This window comes from Vidua macroura, chromosome 1 (genome assembly GCF_024509145.1).
Source record: "Vidua macroura isolate BioBank_ID:100142 chromosome 1, ASM2450914v1, whole genome shotgun sequence".
NCBI lineage: Eukaryota > Metazoa > Chordata > Aves > Passeriformes > Viduidae > Vidua > Vidua macroura.
The window spans coordinates 112223549-112237240 of record NC_071571.1 but is presented as its reverse complement, the minus strand read 5'-3'; the positions used below and the strand labels follow the sequence as shown (position 1 = coordinate 112237240).

At 39.8% G+C, this 13692-nt stretch overlaps 1 protein-coding gene across 2 annotated transcripts in view; it reads right to left on the bottom strand.

The window, feature by feature from the left end:
• Positions 1 to 13431, bottom strand: part of SPIDR (scaffold protein involved in DNA repair) — a 196647-nt gene extending 183216 nt beyond the window's left edge. For both annotated transcript variants that reach the window (XR_008436331.1, XM_053973781.1), the window contains exons 1-5: positions 13385 to 13431; positions 6519 to 6674; positions 5505 to 5583; positions 3808 to 3993; positions 1018 to 1166 (exon numbers count right to left, since the gene is read on the bottom strand). Coding sequence is in view for 1 of the 2 variants with exons in the window: in XM_053973781.1 (XP_053829756.1) it covers positions 1018 to 1166; positions 3808 to 3993; positions 5505 to 5583; positions 6519 to 6674; positions 13385 to 13399 (585 nt within the window). In the remaining variant the exon portion in view is untranslated. The remainder of the gene's footprint in view (positions 1 to 1017; positions 1167 to 3807; positions 3994 to 5504; positions 5584 to 6518; positions 6675 to 13384) is intronic.
• Between the last annotated feature and the right edge of the window lie 261 nt (positions 13432 to 13692).

Genomic DNA, 13692 nt, shown 5'->3' with positions numbered 1-13692 from the left:
CCAACCTCTGAACAAACACCACCACCACATCAACTAGACCACGGCACTAAGCACCACGTCCAGTCTTTGTTTGAACATGTCCAGGGACAGTGGCCCCACGCAGCCCATTTCAAATGTTACTTTGGCCTACGGTACCATCATCATGTGTCTTTTCACACAGGTCAGTTCATTGTAAGATACTAAATAAACATCTATGGTTGACACAGAATGCTTCTTTAGAAATAAACTTACATTTTCTGCAGTAAAAAAAAAAAAAAAAAGCTACCATATCTTAGCCAGTAATATTCCGTTCTCACTGCTTTTTCCCTTTCTGGAGCTCTGCAATCCTCATCATTGAAAAGAGTGTCCTACATGTAGTCCTTTACCCCATCAAGCTCTATTCCCAACACCTGGGTTTTTAGATAGTCACAGTCGCAAAGTACTAAAGAGAAATAGGAAATTGTCTCTCACCCACCACACTACAGGAAATTAGGGCACCAGCTTGTCACAAGCAGCCAGGGACAGTCCAAAGTCCAGATGATCATCTCTGGTGAGAAACTCGCCCACCTGATGACCTTCTGCACACACGTTGACATACAAGAAATTCAATTTTAATATAAGAACAAGTTGCTTCACTGCAAGGGTAACCAAGCACTGGCACATGTTACCCAGAGAAGTTGTGGAGTCTCTGCTCTTGGAAATACTCAAAACGAAACCCGACACAGCCCTGAACAGCCAGCTTCAGCTGCCCAAATGTGAGTAGGGGGGTTTGATTAGGCATTCTACAGAGGTGCCTTCCCACCTCAGTCAGCCTGTGATCCAGTGACCACACTACCAAGCTCTGTGTGAGGGGCACTGCTTGGTTTTGAGGTTTGGCAGTCAAAGAAAATGCCTTGAAATTCTTGTGTACAGAATTCCTTCTGAAAAGATACGGTAAGCAAAATCCTCACACTGCCTCAAATCAAATGCAAACAAATATGAATACATTCCATAATTATAGCAGCAGCTTTTTTTCTTAAACTTGGAACAGTTTCTCACCTTACAAAGCTCATCACTCTCCTCTTTGACAGGCAGATTTGTGCAGGAGTCTGAGTCTGATATCTCTACTGAGCTGTCCTCTTTTTCTGACCCATCACACTGATCAGTGGAATCAGTATCCTTCTCCCAGTCAATAAGCTTCAATTCATCTAAAATAGAAGATTGGTAAAAAGAGTTTTTCTTAATCACCATCTATTATAAGTACAAAGAGTAATACTACAGCTATCCTGAACTTGAGGGAAGAATTTCAAAATTATTTTTTACCTATGTTCAACTGATCTTTATGTTTAAGTATTTTGTGTCTCATAAAGGCTAAATCCTACTAGCCGAAAATGTTCTGTGAGGAAGGATAAAAATCACATACATACAAAAAAAAAAAAAGATTGTCTGCAAAGAGGTGGTACACTTAACTGCACAGGTAGGTAGGATGTTTTCTTTAGTTTAGTTACTATTAATTTTTCCATGGTTTAGTTAGGGGGCTTTTTTGCCCAGCTGCATTGGATTCTCCATGTGAACTTGCTCAGAATTCACTGTTCTAAGCAAATGCCTTAAACAATGTTAACTAACATCTGCTATTAGTGGTAACCGCACAGAGGAACAAAAAAGCTAGTTGAAATGGTCACCTCTTAGAACTCCATGCCTAAATATACAGGTCTGCAAATCAAATCTTTAAGCACATCAAAGAGAGAATTGTCGAGGACAAATTAATAGAAATAGGAATAAGAAAAGATGGAGGTAAAAAAACAACAAATAAAGCCCCAGACAAATCCACAATGAAATGTCAATAAACAAAGAGATGCAGACAGAAATGCAGAAAGTTTTTTTCCACCATCCTCAGGACCATGTGATATTTAATGCAACTCCAAAAGTCCATTAGTGATTCCAAGGATCTACTGAACAGCATGGAAACCTGAGCTGCAGTAGCACCCTCATTTGGACCCTTAGGTCCAAATGCCACAAGGTACTGAAAGAGATAATTTCAACGTGTTTTGCATAAATGAGCATGCTCAAAGGAGAAGAGATAAAAGCTTTTTGGGGGGTTGCTTTTTTTGCTTTTGTAAATGTCATATTTCTAACACTGGAATAGTCATGTACAGGGGAGAGGCAGCAGAGAAAGAAGGCACCTGCACCATGCTCCAGGCATCTGTACATATCCATGGAACTGTGGCAGTATCTTCTGTACTTGGCAGTGCTACTGTATTCTAAATACTAGTTTCTGCATTGACCTTTCAGACTCTGAAGTCACCCAGACAAACACACAGCTATAATGCTGCCTCCTTTTACACACACAGATGCATTTCTGTTTCTGACTATGAGGAAGCTTCATCAGAAATTTTAAACACAGACATAGCAAACAGGTAATGCAAAGAGGTTTCATTTGAAGCTGTGTGACAAGTTGCTTGCAACTTGTGACAACAGAATAAATTCCTTGATGAATACAAAGCAATCCATTTTATCTTGTCACACTGAAGTTCTGACACTCAAAATGAACTTCACATGAAAGGGAACATCTCTTTAAAAAATACTTCTTCCCTACTGTCACCACACCTACAACTGTACCTATATATGCACGCACACAGAGAGGCACACAAGATACAATGCTAAAATTAGTGTAAAATTAACATGATGGTTACTTCAAAAAATATGGAAATTACAGTTCTTTTACTGCCCACTGCTTTAAAGATATTTTTGGGTTTAGAAGAAAAACATGACAATTATTGGATTTTCTCAGTAACCCTCAAGCAAATACATAACACATCAGGATTTCTTCAATTACAGAGAAACCAAGTTTTGCTATCTTATAAGCATAAAAATGTCTGTGTATTGTCTCTTAAAAAAAAAAGAGGAAGATTAAAACCTGCAGGATATACTTGCAGGGGACAAGTGAATATTAATGGTAGATTAGAAAAATTCCTATTCAGCAACAGATTGCAGTTTAGAAAATGAACAGTCCTTCCTTTTCAAAAAGAAGAAAATTACTAGGGATTACAGAAGATAGCTATCAGATATGTCAATGAGAGTTATATAGATGAAAGAAGGAAGATTTTGCATTTTTGTTTTAAACCTAATGAGCATATTTCAGCAGTGTCACACATGAAACAAAAAGTCATCAATCAGTCAATCTGTTTTGCTCAGCTCACAGCAGCATTTGAATGCTTTGGCAGACATCCAGGATCCAGACTAACTAGTATTTCAGATCTAGCTGAAGTAACAAAGTTAACAGGTTAGGTTAACAAAGTTAACCTAACTTATTTTACATTGTAAAGACTTCCTAACAAGTTCTAATGCAACTTATACATTACCCCAATTAACACTTCTGTAATAGAGCATACAGTTTTTCTGTCTTCAGCTGCACTTTTTAATCAATTTCTCTCCCCTGTGTAATTTCCTGGTCCACGAATTAGAAAGGAAGTTCTAAGAACTGAACTCATGGCTGTTCACATAGTGCAGCTAACAGGGGAAGCAAGGAAGACTGTGTTCTGAAATAAAAATGCATGGCACAGAAGATGATGCTATCTGCAGCTGCAAAGCCTGCCATATCTAATCAGTAGATGCAGAAAACTATGCTCCTTTACTCCAAGGTTTAAAGTTTTTGTACATAATTTATACTAAGAGCTTATTCTATACCCAGATGAACGTTATGAAAAAAAAAAACCCAAACCCCTCCAACTGATCTAACCAAAACAGGAATGGATCATGTCATTTTGCCAGAATGACCTCAAGAATATTTTCATTACAGCACCTGAAATGGACAGAAGGTTTCTTGTAAAATCTTGCATTTGAACTTACCTTCACTACTTCTGTCCTCTAACAATAAATCATGTCTGCTAGGTGACTCCTTTGTTTTGGAAGCATCACTTTTTTTGCTGTGCAACCTTGGAATCAATGTTTTATTTCCATCATCTGAAAAATCACTGCCACTAGAGGTCCATATTATGTCCTCAGCTTCCTTAGAGCTTTCAGCAGCAGCAGCTCCTATGAAAAAGCATTGCAAAGTGTTAGACTGTTACAGAAATGCAGTTTTGTTAAATTTAGAAGTATTGAAAATTAAACTGTACTATTTTTTAATGGGCAAAATTATAAATTCTGTTACTAGGCATCAGAGATTAATACTGAAGCATTAATTCACATGTATTTCCTACTCATACATGCATTATTTTCAGTTTAATTCTTCACAATAAATGCTAACACTTCATTTTATATAATGAGGCTACCACTGTGTCCTTCAGCAGTGTGAAGAAAAGTGAGGACTGTCTGACATTTGGTCCCCCTACATACAGTCCTAACACTCCTCCACTCCCCCACATGTACCCTTGTAAAATGCTAAGTGGTTTATAGGAAGACTGTCCTTAGAATTCTGGGTTTGGGAGCTCTCTGACTTTATCCAACAAGTAACAAAGAATAAAAGTATTCCACCAGTAGAGATTACTCTTCAGTTTTCTCCAGAGAGGAAAAAAAAAAATAACTTCTAAGGTGTTGCAAAGAAAAGCTGGTGTGTTTTTGAAGCAAGACATTTTAATTCAAAATACCTTTCTGCATTATTTTAATCATAAAAGCAAGGAGAAAAGGATTCATGCTTAGCATGGAGCATACAGAACTAGGAAGGCAGAATTTTCCACTTCCTACCACTACTAAAACATTATAAGTAAATGGGAATTTAGATAATTACTGGGGGTTTATAATTAGGCAGAAGGGCCCAGAAGAGAAAAACACCACCACATCTCCTCCTGCAACACAGAGAGGTTCTTCTTAGAAATCTAGAAAAGCTAGAACCCCAAAGGTAAAAAAAAGTGCCCATTAGGTCACCTACTTACATCCAACAAAAGCAGCACAGCTGCTGGAGCAAGCAGAAATAGAGACTGAAAAATACCACCCCCTTTTTCTTTCTTTTCCTCTGGGTTCAAAAAAAAAAAAAAAAAAAAAAAAAGAACTAGAGAGAGCCAGTAAATCCTCCTCCTCTTTATTCTGAGTTCTTTTTTTTAATGCCTATATTAAACAACTTGGGGGCATACAGAAGATTGTAAAAGCAGGAGGTTGATAGAACTGTTTTTCTACCTATTGCTCATATTTACAAAATATGTGTGCTCTTATGCCTGCTTGTCTGTCTAGAAGACGACAGAATAATCTCACTTTCAATCTATACAGCTAAGGGCTATTTTTCATACCCTCCTAATGAAATGTGAAGGATTAAAATATCCCATCCCTTTTATAATACACACCATATACAGCATTAGCGATGCTTCTTTCACCTTTTCAAAAGCAATAGCTGAATGCCTGCAGCTTTGCAGAATATATTTCTGGCACTATGGGTGAATGGATGTGCCCACCACAACAGTGAGAGACTCTGTGTCTTATCAAAATTAGCTTCTAATTACAGCAACAGAAGAAGAAAGCAACCAGTATTTTGAGCCAACTTCTAGCCCAATACAGGACAAAAGAAAGTAACAATAGTCTGACAATGTTAACATGAAATAATCAAAACATACTAGATGCACTTTCAGCAGATGTTAATAGTGGTCCAAGACGCTTCTTAATCCTGGATTTCTTATTAGAAGGCCTCTGGGACTATATTAAAAAGAGACAGAGATTTAATCACTAGGACATTAATTTTAACACATATCAACATATTCAAAGCTGTTGTTACTCACTTACCAAAGCTTAGCAGAACAATTTCAAAATAAATTTAAAATCTTTTAGAAGACTATAATGTAATGATGTATTAAAGCATGAGAATAGTAACATAAAATCTGAATTTTCATAGACGGGGAAAATACAAACTTTGTGTGACTATGACAGAAATCACATGTGACCTTGAGAAGAATAGGAGCCAGTATTTTCAGCACTAAAATGTCAAAAGTGGGCAGAAACAACATGCTTGATAAAGCATGTGTCCTCTTGAAAAGTTACAGAAAGAATTACTTGGTTGCCCTGTCTCTCATTTTACTATATCCCATAAGATATGCAACACTGTGACTGCTCAGTACCAGAAGAAGAAATAGAAAAGCAGCTTGGGTCAGCACAAAATACTTTTCATTCAGATCTGGCTGATCAAGCAGGATTTTCTACACTTAATTCACTATTACAAACTATTACTCTATTCAAACTATTCACTATTACAAATTACACTATTTAGGTCTAGCAAAGAATCTTCAGATGCAAACTATGGCATTTTGTTCCATATTTTTTAGGAAATGTAGCACTCCTTCCCAAATGTCAAATTACTTTTGCATCCTTCAGTGTATTATTGAATTTTTTTAAGTGATAAATGCTATCTAGAACACAACATATTAACATATGCTCTGCAAGTTACACTAACAAGTTAAGACAATGTCCTTATGTAACTGCGCTTTCCATTTTCTGTCTATTTTGACAGTTGCAACAACATGCTGTTAGTTTGGAAACAACACCAAAAGAAAAGGCAACATCTTATTATTCACTCAAGCATGGAAATTCACTGTCAGTTTGCATCTCTTTATTACACCACTAATGCAGCATTTTACCTCCAGCACTGAAGTACTCTCAAAACCATCCCCACACCTAAGCCACGCATTGGAAATTGAAGCAGCAGACACTGATGTCCTGGCATTTGATTTTTTCAGACCTAGGGGTGTCTCATCTGGGAATGGTGTGCGTTCTGCATTCCAAAGTCTCTTCCGCTAGAGAAAGGAAAAACAAACCCATTAAAAACACAGTGTAGACATAATCAATTTCAAGTTAAATTTACTTACTCTAGATTGCCCCTAGTATTTCCTAATGTTTACAAACAAATTCCAATTTTTAATTGGAGCTCATAAAAAGAAGTCTCAAACATTTGCAAGCATATTTTATGTAGCACTAAATAATAACACCACCACCAAGGTCAGGGGTAAATTAAATTTTTGATAAATACACTTTCTGTTGGTCTAAGTTACATCCCATAGTACTGATAGCTGCTCAGTGAAGCTGAAAATATTATGTTACACAGGAACAGCTCACTAAATTAACTAAACAATGCCTTCAAAGTAATATTTAATGTGCTTTAATTTTGTTTACGCAGGTCACACTAGATATCACTATACAGTTCACCATTAAAAATAACTAATCAACCAAAAAAAAACCAAAACAAAACAAAAACACCCCAGGCTCTGATTTTTCAGCTGTAAGAATTACACTTATTTTCACAACCATTTCCCCACAAAAAACGTTGCCTTTCCCTTACAAAGGATGCCAGAAGTCATTTGGAGCATTAGATAAGTCACAAAACAGGATGCTGATTAGCATCCAGTGCTAATTTCATGCAAGAGGTTGTAACATCTAAAAATAGCTGAAGATGAGAGAGTTGCCTGTTATCACATCCAAAGTTATCTCTCAGATTCAACACCAGGTTACACATAGAAATTGAACTTGAGCACGATAAACATCTTATCCTACTCTGCTACTGAAACTTATCTTAGAAAGCGCTGACTGTATCATCTAACTACATCTGTCTTCTTCTGATGTACCTTCTCTCAAGCAACTACAGCTCCTACCTATAAATAATTATTCCTCCAAAGTTAAGTTAATCAGCACATATATTTTCTTCCAGGCTGGTCAATCAGGACTGTAACATACATATCAAACATAGGCACAACAAAAAAACACGAAGTGGAATCATAGAATAAATATGCATATTTATTTTCCATAGGGTTTTTTCAGTGCTCTTGAGAATGAAACCAGCAGTTTCCAAAAGCGTACAGTGAGCAGCATCTTACTTCACCCCTTCTGACACACAGTGCTGCTGTGCATGGTAAGAAGACAGAGCAAAACAAATGCACTTTGCAGTTTTCACTGATGATAACTGACCCTGCTAACAGCCTCTTCTAAAACTGCCGAGGGTATTTACACCTCAAAGCACCTACTCATTAACAAACTGTCCCCATAACTACTCCCACAGATATATGAAAGGTACAATCTTGAATCTGATGTGGTATTAAATCCAGAACTAACAGCGCTTTGGTAAGGACACGATGTCAGGTAAGGAGACTACAGCAGTTTAACAAGAAAGGTTAACATTATGACACAGAGAATTTAAATGTTGCTTCCCTCCCAGTGAAGATGCTGGCCCAAGCCTCGATTTCCAGAGTGCTTAGACAGGAACCTCTGCATTGGGCTGTCCTCTTGGCAAGTGCTTCTGATGGTTTTTAACCTTAGTCAGTGCTGGGAGTCTTGCTTGTATGCCTGGTTTTGTAGCTTCTAGATTTTGTGAGATACATTTTGCAGACAAAGACTTACTGTATCAAACACAGTTCATCTAAAGCTTATTTCTTGAATGGGATGCTGCAGTTTTGAGGAACATGTCTGTGCCAACAGCAGCACCACAGCTTGCAAACAGGTTTACAGGACACCATTTCTGAGGGTCAGTTAAAAGCAGAAATGGTTGCAAATAAGTGAAAATAAATGCACATAATTACATGCACAAAGAGTTGCATGAAACAGGCTTTGTAATATACTTCTATTGTTAGCAAGCTTAATAAACATAGAACTAGGAAGTCACCCTCTGTTAAGCTTCTCATTCATGTTATTCTTAAAATCATGACATTTGCTGATAGACAGCAAACCTCAATTTCTCAGTGCTGTCCAATACCAACACAGGAAAGAAAGTAAGAGGCAGGGGATGAACAGCAGAATGTGGCAGCAGATACACAGCCACTGCTGCACAATTGCCAAGACTTGGGAAGGGGACACCATATAAAAATCAGCAGGATAAAGGCTACATGTTAACTCCCTGTCCCTAAGTAAGAAGGGTTAGGGTGCAAACAGAAAGGATGCGCTTACAGGCAACAAGGTTAAAAAAGCAAACTGAGTAGAACAAATAGCTAGGTTTATGTTTAGATGGTTACACTTCTATTTAGAGTGCAATCTGAAGCTGCACTGAAAGTGACTTTTAAACAACTGAAATTCAGTGTACTAGACAGTCATGGCTGTGACGGGCAAGAAGACTTTTCACAATTAATGACTTAATAGCAGAAGAGTTTTATTTAACCCTGCACTTCCTTAGCCTGACTAAAGCCAGGGCTGCTCAGGTTTTCAGAGCAGCACTACAGAGCTGTCTCGGGACAGGTGGTTCCTTGACAAAACAGAAACAACTGGAGTCCCCTCTTCCGCTTCTTTCTGAGCACTTAGTACTCACCAGACTCTGTGCAGACACAGCAATGATGAACCAAACTGCCAGAAAACATCCTTGGGAAGAAGCACTTCTTAGCTACAGCTGGTGCAGCAGCACAAGAAAGGATACAAGGATCAGTGGGACCAGTCCAGCAGCTGCTTGACATTTATGGCAGCTTAATTACAATCTGAAGAACCATCAGTGCTGTGGACAGTTCTGCTTAATTAGCTCTTTCTTTCACCATGCATCCTGCTCCCCAGACTCAAGAGAATCTGAGAGTTTCTGCTACCACCACACAGCAATTTATAGCCGCTACAATCACTGAAAAACCTGAAAACAGTCCCTGAAGTCCCAAACCAAGAAAGTACAGAAATACACCCTGTACATAAGACATTTCTCAACTTTTGCAAATTCTGGCAGACTCCACTTGGAAGGAAACAAAAGAGAAGGACTTATGATTGTTGATACTGACAGCAGTGACTTTGAGTTCCGTGTCTTTAATACAAATACCTTGCCACCATTTCCCACATCCTAGATCATCTTAAAAAACTGAAAAAAAAAACCAAAAAAAAACCCTAGAGCCAATTACCCCACCCCAAATTCCTTGTCAATTTAAATCTCTCCATATAAGTGTTTGATGTGAATTCAAGAAACTGGACCTACAGCTTCAATCCACAGTTACTGAGAGGGCCTGGGAGCAGGGGCAAGGGAGCTGAGAGCAGCCTGCAGGGCCTCTGTTTGGCTCTTTGCCTTCAGACATGGTGGGAACAATGCCAATGCTGGGGACAGCACTATCACCCTTCCCCTGCAAACCACTTTGGCACAGAGGGGTGGTGTCCAAGGACTTCTGCAACAGGAATGCATCTGCTGGCATGCAGAAATGGCAAGCTTTAAAGGCTCTTTGCTTCTGCTCCAGCCTGCTTCACGGCAGCAGAGAAATGAACATTTTAAGAAACTTAATTCTCAGGAATAAATATTTATAATTAAGCTAAACTGAAGGCTGTGCTGTTCTCAAAGAAATGCAGCAACAACTGTGAGTTCTTTTAATTTTGAGTCACAAGGTTAACCATCTTTTTCTTTTAATCTGAACTAAAAATGGGGCACACAAAAAATAACTTATGTAATTTATTGAAGAAATGTATGAAGTGTCTAGAAACAAGGTATTGGAATTTAAAAAAAAAAAAAATCATTTAATCAGGCTCAAAAGAGCTAGAGCATGTAGACCTGCCATACAGCACAAAATCAAGATTTATTACAAAACAGATTCAGACAAAGAATATTGTAAATTGCATAAGGTGTCAGAAGCCAAAATAGGACCTCTGAAATTTTGAGTTAAAAAGGGGAAGGCTAGGATGGTTACCTCATATAGAAATTGCCTTGACCTCTTTTCCCAAAAGCATTGCATTTTGTCACTGGAGCAGTTCCTTCGAAGTGAGTGAAAAAAACCCTGAGTTACTCCTGTTGGCATTAGTGGGATTAGGATTAAGCCCTCCTCATAAAGGGCATGTCAAGCAACCTTACCCCATTATTCCTTTAGTTATTTCCAGTGAGATAAAGGTAAATCAGCCTACATGGGTGCAAGTGTGAGGAAAAGGGAGGCACACTGAAAAAACTGTGAAAATGCATAGTGATTATACAACAGACTACTGCAAGTATGGGGCTGGGGTGTTGGATTTGACTTTGAAATAGATGTTCCTATCTAGAACATCTCCATTCAACCAGTCTGTGTGGTTACTTATGCCCAAGACTTGTTACCCAGAAACATCTTATATAAAGTCACTGGGACCATATGCTCAAAGGCTACTCACTACATGCCCTTTACACTTCAGACAATCCCACTTCTTTGGGGCTACTTCAAAAACCACAGGAAGAGGCCCCAGGAACACATGACCCAATATATTATCTACCTCATATGCAAGTGGCGTTTCTTTGACACATCACCTTCTCTAAGACAAAAAGCAACATAAGATGAAGGAGAAAACAAGTGACAAAACATTTCACCACATGAACTCCTCCTTCTACTGGCTTTCAAATCCAAAAGTTAGTCACATCACTTAAACATCAGTTAGAATTATTCAAATACAATTGTTACATTCTTCCTGAACAGAGTAGAATGAAAAGCATTGAAAGTCACAGCTCTAGTTGCCAGAGACTTTTCATATTTAAAAAAAAACCTGATGGGAGCAATTACATAAAAGTATGCAAATATCCAACACTGACCAACAGCCATCCTCATCTTTCACCTTTGTTCTCATCGGTTTCACATTAAAGTACTCCAACTAAAACACTTAAGCTTGTGTTGGCCTTCAAAAGTCCAATTTAAAGAGAGTCCAAAACCGAATTTGACAACAAGCAACTCACTTCCAGCAAAGCACCATATTTGTGATACTGAGTTCTTAAAAGTGTAACTACTGCTTTTAGTGCCTAGATAAAAAGTTCTAATTTAATATGAAAATATCCTTGCATTTTAAACTCTGAAGTGAGGATTCAAATAAAAGTTGCAGATTTAAAGTTACAGTTTGTATTTTATTCCAGTGAAGATTCTTTTCTTACTCCTATGAAAATCAGTATGCATATTTTCCACAAGAACATGTGTGGTTCCTAGAAAGGTCCTCATCAAGTTGTAATCCTTCATTAAAAAATCTATACTGTATAATCACAGTCAATGGCAGCAATGATAACCCGACATACCATACTCCCTTCTACTCTCATGCTAAAGAAATACTAAAACCAAATTAAAATCTTAAAGTAATTTTCTCATTGCTATTGATGTGTGAGACCAAAATTTTAAAAACACACTTTCAAAACTTTTCTTTGTGCTCATGATTTTTACTACACTAAATGAAAGACTATTCTCAATGACTTACACTGACATATATAAGATTAACATTTGAATGTCAAGATTTTTAACCTATACATCCTTTTTTAAGCAAGAGTATAAATTACTATATGCTTACATTGAAAAAAAACAACTGTCATGGAATAAGAATACTATTGAAGTATACTTTGTATTAACAACTAGTGGCAAGTAGTTAAAGAGAAATCTGCAATCTATGAAAGCAGTTAAAGCAGAAGTATTTTAGAAAAGCTTACTCAAAATTAAGTTATCCAAAATGTTTAGGATACAATAAGAGTATCACACATTTTTGTTACATCTCAGGTTGGCACGGGTTTTAAATCAATTTACTTAATAGTCAGCAAGTGCACTATTTCCCCTTGATCAGTATAAGTTTTCATTCATTAAGGACCATTATCTTTGTCAGCAAAAGGAGTTAGTATTATCACAGGCTGTTATCATATTGCAAGAAGAGTTGGTTAAATCTTGTTTCAGTTAAGTGTGCATTTTTTCACTAGCCAAGAATGAAAGACCTTTCAGAAGAATACATGTATAGTGTCAATTTACAGGTTAATTTATGTGAAGTATAGTAGATTATTTTTAACCTTGCTGTTGACATTTTCTTCCGTTAAAATTTCTTTTAAATGCGCTTATACTTAAAAAGCGGTTGAACCTGCACACTAGTATAGACAAAATTCTTTAGGAACCAGGTCTGTCATTTGTCAACGCTATTTGTCAGCTCTATATATCAAACACTTGCAGTTCCTCTTTCCTCAATATTAGCCTAAGCACGGCTAATCAGAGCCAGCACATCCTAATTGCTCCTCTGCGAGGACCAAGCAAATTACCAAAGGGACAGAGAAACAGCACGGGGCGCTTCTCCTCCCTCCGCACCCAGACAAGGAAGTGAAGCTGCTCAAAACAGCATCGATCCTGGCCAACTCCCACAATTCCCTTTCCTCTCAAGTTTACTCTCCCTGCACTTTTTCCCCGAATGCCAAGTAAGAAGGCCGGGCTCCCCCCTTCCCTCGCTGCGGCTGTGCCACGGTGGATTTCACTGTCAGTGCTGCGCAACCGCGCACACCAGGAACGCGGGGAAGGGCCCCTGCTCCCGCCCCGCGTTCCAGCGCGGCGGGTCTCCAACACAGGCGACGCCTTGGAGCCGGATATGAAAGGGCAGCGAGGGCACAGCGCGGCGGCTGCTGCTCTGCCGCCGCCACCGCCACCACCACCACCACCAGCCACCGCCGCGCCCCTCGCGGCGGGGCCGGGAGGCGCGCCTGGCCGGCGGTCGGGGCGCACGGCAGGGCCGCCGCGAGGAGCGCCACGGCTCGGTCCTGCGGGGCGGCCAGGGAGCATTCACCCGCCCGGCCGAGCCCCTTCTCCTCCCGTCCCGCCGCCGGTACCTTCCCGCCGGGCATCGCCCCCGGCGCGGCGCCGCGTCCCCAGTCACGTGGCGGGGGAGCACCGGGGGCGGGGCCGAGGGAACCCCCGGCCCGCGCCCGCCCTTTGCAGCTTTGGCGCCGCCGGAGCCGCGGCTGCTGATTGGGCGGGGCGCGGGTGACGTAGGCGGCAGGGCCAGGCTCGGGGAAAGGCGGTGCGCGGTGCGCGCGCCGGGGGCGGGCGGGAGCGGCTCCGCGCTGTGGGAGCGCGCCTCGGGAGCCGGCGGCGATTTCCCGGCGCCGCGTCCCTCCTGCCCTCCCTGCCGAGCTGC